The following is a 7,118-nucleotide window of genomic DNA, read 5'->3' on the forward strand; positions in this document are numbered from 1 at the left end:
AACGAGATCGGGCGAAACCATATTGTAAAAAAGTGTCTTTTTACTTTAATTCTTACAATATTCTAAGTGCGATGAGGCGATAATTTTTTTTTTAGAATATGTATAAACTTTTTAAATTTCTTAATGCTATCTTATAAAGAAAGAGATTACAACTATGTTATAGGATACACTGAGCAGTACTTGGTTCCGCCCTCTCCGCCCGCGGAGCCTTCCAGAAGTCGCCGGCGGACCCGTGCGGCTCACAGCTTAGTCACACTCCAGATTTCTATTATTAAAACTCATTATTTCATTCTTTATATACTTAATACGTGACCCAATCTCTCCGTCAACATGTCCACTTTGGGGACACTGGCTTTCGATGAGTATGGAAGGCCTTTTATCATCATTAAAGACCAGGATAAGAAGACACGGTTAACGGGAATTGACGCATTGAAGGTACAATGGGCTAGCAAGCGCTACACAGCTTTTCGTTAGAAAGCTGCTGTTTTACAGTTAATTTAATGAGTTGGGTACACAGATCTCGTATGACAGGTGGATTGCGATTACTAAGCACAGGTTCATCATGTAATCTTAAGTTGTTTGTGCAAGAGCATCTCTATAGCATTAGCCAAATAACTAGCCAGTCATGCTAATGGTGGGGCCCATGTGCTTTCTGTAATGCGTTTAGCCGGTAGGAGCTGCTGACAGGGCTGTGCCCACTTCTCTCATCGGTGATGCACAGAATTTTAGGTTTGGGGGTTTTCAGGCAAAGGGAAGTTATACCTATCTTTGGAATAAAATAAAAACGTGTGCATGACTCGGAAATGTTTCTATTTTGCAGTCTCATATTATGGCAGCCAAGGCAGTCGCGTCAACGCTTAAAACGTCTTTGGGACCAAATGGTAAGTCTGAACCAGTGTAGTGTTGTCATACCAAACTGTCCAAACGGTTTGTTATTTTGAAAGTGAAGCATTTGTGTTTGAAACTATATGTCATTATTGCTTTTCGTGAATTAGAGTTGGCCGTTAGAATACCGATTTTTAACACTTATTTCTCCTGTGCCTTTTTTTTTCTTTTTACTTTTTCCATGCAGGTCTTGATAAAATGATGGTTGACAGAGATGGAGAGGTAACTGTCACCAACGATGGCGCCACCATTCTCAGCATGATGGATGTGGACCACCAGATTGCCAAGCTTATGGTGGAGCTGTCAAAGTCCCAAGATGATGAGATTGGTGATGGAACCACTGGAGTTGTAGGTATGGAAAAGGAAGATGAGGATGTTTTTTTTTGTTTTTTTTGTTTTTTTTTAAATAAAAAAAGAAATACAGACTTGGGACTACTTGGGAGAAGTTCTGATGCTCTCAATATAGACTGTTCCATCGTATGAGGGAACTTTTATCTAAACTATGGTTGTAGATTAATTAGCTTTTGCATTTGCATCTTCTCTGTTGCCCTCAGTTCTGGCCGGAGCTCTGCTGGAACAGGCTGAGCAGCTGCTGGACCGTGGAATCCATCCCATCAGGATCTCTGACGGTTACGACCAGGCCGCACGTATCGCCACCGAGCAGTTGGACAAAATTGCTGAAACCTTCCCCTACGATCCCAACAATACAGAACCTCTCGTTCAAACAGCCATGACAACACTGGGATCCAAAGTGTAAGTCCCCCATACAAAATATTGTTGGGTTATTTCTTTTTGTTTATTAGTGTTATTTTTACTATTATGTTATAAGTAATACAATTAACAGTAATTATTTTTGGACTAGTTTCCTCTGCTTGTCTACATTTCCAAATGCTCTTTTGACCTAGCTGGCACGTCTTTTTCTACATTGTCATAGAGCAGATAATAACAACTGTCAGTAGAGAAATTTCCTGATTATTATTCTGTTTTTGAGTTAAGGAAGGGAAAAGATGTTTCAATACATTTTGTTTAACAAAATCTCTAAAGTTCTTCCAGCATGGATGCAGAAATATTTTTGTTCATTTTAAATGAACCTGCACTTGTGTTTCTGTCAGAACTGACACAGACTTATCATCATGCAACAAATGCAAAACCTTTTTTCAGTGATTTTGCAATAGCATTGTTACCACGCTTTGTCTAAAGTTCTGTTTGTCTTTCAGCATCAACCGGTGCCACAGACAGATGGCAGAGATTGCAGTGAATGCCATCCTCACTGTGGCTGATATGGAGAGGAAGGATGTCGACTTCGAGCTCATCAAGATGGAAGGCAAGGTCGGAGGAAAGCTGGAGGACACACAGCTCATCAAGGGAGTCATAGTCGACAAAGAGTTCAGCCACCCCCAGATGCCCAAGGTATGATCGATGGGAATTTGTAACACGATGTCATTGGCTGTCTGGTGTTTGATCAAAAAGAATCAAATCAGTTGAAAGTTTCTGGGGCAAAATAAATGTTTCTGTTCTGACCTCCATCTGTAAAATTTGATTAACAGCTTGTCCTTTGTTATTTCACAGGTTCTGAAAGATGTTAAAATTGCCATTCTTACCTGCCCGTTTGAGCCTCCTAAGCCCAAGACCAAGCATAAGCTGGATGTGACTTCTGTGGAAGACTACAAAGCTCTCCAGAAATATGAAAAAGAGAAATTTGAGGAGATGATCCAACAGGTTGGTACCCTCAGAGTCTGTTAACAACTGATGTTTAACCATTTCATTTATTGACTGATTAACATAGAAATCGCAGCCGCAAATAAGTATACACATATCGGCACACATGCTTATGGACACGTTTATTTTAGGTCAAAAGTAATGGGGCTAACTTGGCCATCTGCCAGTGGGGCTTTGATGATGAAGCCAACCATCTTCTGCTGCAAAATGACCTGCCTGCTGTGCGTTGGGTTGGAGGGCCTGAGATTGAGGTAAGACGAGATGCAAAATTACTCTTTAATCAAACACTTTTTTTGTCCTTTGTCACTTTGATCAGTCAGGTATTTGCAACTTTTTGCCATATGTTACATCAAGTACAAAATATAAAGTGGAGTTTATGTTGAAGTGTCGATATCAATTGTTTGTCTGCAGTTGATAGCAATAGCTACAGGAGGCCGCATTGTCCCGAGGTTCTGTGAGCTGACACCGGAGAAGCTCGGCACAGCTGGTTTGGTGAAGGAGATCTCCTTCGGCACTACCAAGGATCACATGTTGGTTATCATGGAGTGCAAAAACACCAGAGCTGTGACCATTTTCATCCGTGGAGGCAACAAGATGGTGAGCCCAAAAGCAAATTCATAATTACATGTTTTTTGTTTTGTTTTTTTCCAATTATTATTCCAGTTTTGATTAAGTGTCATCTTTCTTGATAGATCATCGAGGAGGCTAAGCGTGCTCTCCATGATGCTCTGTGCGTAATCCGCAATTTGGTCAAGGACAACAGAGTCGTGTACGGAGGTGGTGCTTCAGAGATCGCATGTGCCCTAGCTGTCAACCAGGCTGCAGACAAAGTAAGAGAAATTGCATCAGAGACTTTCTGACCTTAGCATTTACGATAAACATGATTGTGTTCCTGCTCGACTCTCATTGACATCTGTCAATTTCCTTTTCAGTGCCCGTCATTGGAACAGTATGCCATGAGGGCTTTTGCTGATGCTTTAGAGGTAATCCCAATGGCCCTGGCTGAGAACAGCGGGCTGAACCCCATCCAGACCATGACAGAGGTCAGAGCCAAACAAGTCAGAGAGAACAACCCATTCCTGGGCATTGACTGTTTACACAAAAACACCAATGGTAAGCAACCACCTGCTCTGCACATAATACACTGCAGTAGATACTGAACTAAACATGGCTTCAGTCTGGATTACCACCTTTGGAGATGACAGCACTGCAATGTTAAAGCACAATGATTTATTGAATTCTTTTTTTTTTCCCTCCCTTCTTTCCCCCTGTAGACATGAAGCAACAGCATGTGATCGAGACCCTGATTGGCAAGAAGCAGCAGATCCTGCTCGCTACTCAGGTAGTCAAGATGATCCTGAAGATAGACGACATCCGAAGCCCCGGGGAGACCGAGGACTGAAGCCCTCCTGAACACGAGAAAGGCTCGGGCGCCCTCTTAAACAAATGCCGTTCTAGAGGTTTTCAGCACTTCCCCGAGCATCGTGTCCAAGCTGCACCACGAATCGCTATTTATAGTTGGATACAACATGTTCAAGCTGTTGTAGTACCAGAGTCACCATTAAAATGTTGGTCTGTTGAAATTTCCACACTTTTGCTTTCAAGTTCTTTCTTTATTTTTTTATTCAAGAAGATATAATTATGTAATGAATCCATGCACTCTTGAAATAGTTCATATTTATTGTTTATGATCTGAGATTAACAAAACAGTATACATATAGTTTTGATATAAATTCTTATTTCACTAACAATAATATCATAATTTCCTAAACCCCTAAGATAACATGGAAGCTTTTTTCTGCTATGGCTTGGGGGAGGGGGGCTTTTTGCCTATATAAGTCAAAATTTTGGTTCAATATATCAAAATTTTTAGTTAATACCTTTGAAGGTCTTTATTGTCAATATGGAGTTAGTAAGTTTCAAACCAAATTTGCAGTCAGATATACAATAACCTGAAATTTTGATTTACGGATGGCAAAAAACAGTTGCTGATACAAGCTTCCATAAGACACAGGCATCAATATTCAGACAAAACCAACAGAAAGACTCATTACGAGCACCTCTTACAGATCGTCTTATAATGTTCTGATTAATTATTGTGGATATGATTATATAAAGCAGAGTTTTAAGGTGTTTCCTGGCATTCATATTTACATGTACGTGTTGAGCCAGTTGAGCAGGTCTTTTCTGGCCTCCTGGATGTAGGGTTTGTCAGCGGGGTTGATGTCCTCTCGCTTGCGGTGGACAAATCCGTGAGTCTGACCAGGAAATATCTTCACCTGGTAGTCCACTTTGCATTTCTCCTTCAAGTTGGCTTCAAGAGCACTCACCTGATGGGCAAAAATGATGTCAGCGCACATGTCATGGCAGAAATTCTGAGATTTTTAAGTTAACATTGTCTGCATACAAAAGTTGCTGCTAAAACTAATCGGTCCACAACTCACACTAACCTGGTCCAAAGGGATAACGCTGTCATTCTCTGCAAAGACGAACAGTGTTGGACTCTTCAGCTCATACCTGTCCTCTCTCTCTCTAACTATTCCTGCACAGGATCACATAAAACCATAACAAAAACATTTTCCGTATGCCATGCCTCGTGTTCTGCTGTAACAATGGCATACCATAAACAGACACTCCAGCTTTAATCTCTGGATACAGTAAGGCCAGGTAATGTGTGGCAACCCCTCCCCAGCAAAAGCCTACTACTCCGATATGTTTGGCTCCGCATTGATTCTTCAGGAACTTCAGCACTGCATCCACCTCTCTGAGAAGGAAAAGTTCAATGAGTGTGCGCTATCACACAAGGTCAGAAAGCTATCAAAGCTATGAGTAGCTGCTGCATTACGTAGTTCACGCGTTTGTTTACTTGTTAATAGCTGTCGGCTTCTTGTCCTGAAGCCACTCTTGAAAGTTGGACCAGTCTTTTGTTGGACTCCAAGGTTCCTTTCCAACAAAGAAGTCTGGACAAATGGCTCTGCTCACAATAAAACAACAGAAAAAGGAGGAATCAAAATCTCACAAAACCACTGATTCTAGAAATCCTACATTCGCCTCAGGAATCTCAATCCAGTCTATCAATGAGTCAGTCACATAAACGCACATGTATCCATTAGCAGCAAGCATGTCAGCCATGTATCTGGTGTTGGGAAGCTGCCAACCGAATATGTCTTGAATGACAACAATAGCCTTGTCGGATGCAGTGGATGGTTTTACTACATAAGCTTTAAAGTGCTCCATCTGGACCTCCTGGCCGAGCGCTCCATACTCCATGCGATCACCAATATCGCAGGGACACGGCTTGGCTTCGTTTGCCATCTGCTGGCAGAGATGAAAACAGAAGCACAGAAAGTATTGGTAAAAAAAGGAGACAGCAAAACTGGGATGTATTAAAATTAAAAAAAAGAATAATGTCCCGTGTGCACACCTGGACTCACTTGTGACATTTGCGCAACAAAGCATGACAAAGCAAAATACTTCGACATGCTTTGCTGCACAACTCTTTTCAGTTAAACGATTCCACCCCTTCTATATTTTTTCCATGTAAACTAATGAAATCCAACACTGGACAGAAAAATCCGTTTGCAAAGACGACGTGAGAAACATACCTTGCTGGTTTGCGAGTTTCTGCGTAGCTGCCTGGCTGAAAGTCAAAATCTTGATCTGCTTATAAAGAGGGGAGAGAGCTAGCAGTTGGACAAAGTTGAAATTCCTTTCCACTCCCACTTTCAAAATTAAAGTGATAACACTTTTATGACTTTCTCCATCCTTTCTTTCTTTCTTTCTTTCTTTCTTTCTTTCTTTCTTTCTTTCTTTCTTTCTTTCTTTCTTTCATGCATGGTTACAGGGAATATTTTTATGCTGCAAACTGTACGCGTCCTATTTTTGAATGAAATCAGTTGAATTTAAACTGTATTTAATCTTTAAACAGGTGAGAAGTGACTATCTGAGGACAAACCTGGTATTGTTTTCATAGTATGTGTGTCTGTAACTGCAAGTCATGCTGACTGATATTTTTTCTTTCCTATCTCTGGCTTGCTTATATGGGATAGGGTTTTGTTGTTTAGTGTTATTAATTGATAACGTATGTATGCAGGGAGTGTCAAACATAAGAATAGCATAGAATGGCATAGGATAGAAACATGAGCCCAGAATAACCCCGGAAACGACTCCAATCGGGCTGGTTTTGCATAGATTTGGGACTTTTTTCCTTGTTTTTTTGTTTGGGGTTTTGTTGTTGTTGTTTTTTAACAAGAGACCCACATTAACACAAAAATTAATGAACGAATGAATTTTTTTGATGTAAAATGATGAAAATGTTCACTTTTGTAATATGAGTTAATGATCTACTCTAACGTCTGTATTTTTACAGATTTATTTATTAATTCTGGAAAATTTCTTTCATTTCATTATTTTTAGCAGCAGGATGTGCTCATCACATTGAAAAACATAGACATATTGATCTTTATCTTATGTTAATAAGATTAAACGTGTAGTAGTTCGGCCGTTTAAGATTA

The 7,118-nt window shown here is 40.4% G+C and overlaps 2 protein-coding genes and 1 long non-coding RNA gene across 5 annotated transcripts in view; 1 reads left to right on the forward strand and 2 right to left on the reverse strand.

Annotated features, from left to right (window-relative positions):
* The window catches only part of LOC309714249, a 239,549-nt gene that overhangs the window by 88,285 nt on the left and 144,146 nt on the right, over positions 1 to 7,118 (reverse strand). The window lies entirely within an intron of this gene.
* Positions 202 to 4,191, forward strand: cct5 (chaperonin containing TCP1, subunit 5 (epsilon)). Its single transcript, XM_082546529.1, has 11 exons — positions 202 to 435; positions 821 to 881; positions 1,073 to 1,237; positions 1,440 to 1,638; positions 2,103 to 2,295; positions 2,455 to 2,604; positions 2,736 to 2,855; positions 3,016 to 3,201; positions 3,297 to 3,434; positions 3,537 to 3,717; positions 3,879 to 4,191. Exons 1-11 carry the CDS (start codon positions 331 to 333, stop codon positions 4,004 to 4,006), a joined length of 1,626 nt encoding a protein of 541 aa, XP_082402655.1. The 5' UTR covers positions 202 to 330; the 3' UTR covers positions 4,007 to 4,191.
* On the reverse strand, positions 4,267 to 6,333 carry cmbl (carboxymethylenebutenolidase homolog (Pseudomonas)). 2 transcript variants are annotated; one of them, XM_082546543.1, is made up of 6 exons: positions 6,210 to 6,333; positions 5,705 to 5,919; positions 5,471 to 5,578; positions 5,226 to 5,368; positions 5,055 to 5,146; positions 4,267 to 4,934 (listed from the first exon to the last, which is right to left on the reverse strand). In XM_082546543.1, exons 2-6 carry the CDS (start codon positions 5,917 to 5,919, stop codon positions 4,755 to 4,757), a joined length of 738 nt encoding a protein of 245 aa, XP_082402669.1. In that variant the 5' UTR covers positions 6,210 to 6,333; the 3' UTR covers positions 4,267 to 4,754. The 2 variants fall into 2 exon arrangements, with proteins under 2 accessions (XP_082402669.1, XP_082402670.1); XM_082546544.1 differs by having other exon boundaries at positions 5,705 to 5,922; positions 6,210 to 6,331.

Source organism: Aulonocara stuartgranti, assembly GCF_965226115.1.
Source record: "Aulonocara stuartgranti genome assembly, chromosome: 9".
NCBI classification, from domain to species: Eukaryota; Metazoa; Chordata; class Actinopteri; order Cichliformes; family Cichlidae; genus Aulonocara; species Aulonocara stuartgranti.

Coding starts and splice junctions, on each gene's coding strand:
- cct5 (XM_082546529.1), top strand. CDS start 331: ATGTCCACTTTGGGGACACTGGCTTTCGATGAGTATGGAAGGCCTTTT. Junction 2,296..2,454: donor GCCACCCCCAGATGCCCAAG/GTATGATCGATG, acceptor GTTATTTCACAG/GTTCTGAAAGATGTTAAAAT. Junction 2,605..2,735: donor TTGAGGAGATGATCCAACAG/GTTGGTACCCTC, acceptor CGTTTATTTTAG/GTCAAAAGTAATGGGGCTAA.
- cmbl (XM_082546543.1), bottom strand. CDS start 5,919: ATGGCAAACGAAGCCAAGCCGTGTCCCTGCGATATTGGTGATCGCATG. Junction 5,369..5,470: donor AAGCCGACAGCTATTAACAA/GTAAACAAACGC, acceptor TTTCCTTCTCAG/AGAGGTGGATGCAGTGCTGA. Junction 4,935..5,054: donor GCGTTATCCCTTTGGACCAG/GTTAGTGTGAGT, acceptor TTTGCCCATCAG/GTGAGTGCTCTTGAAGCCAA.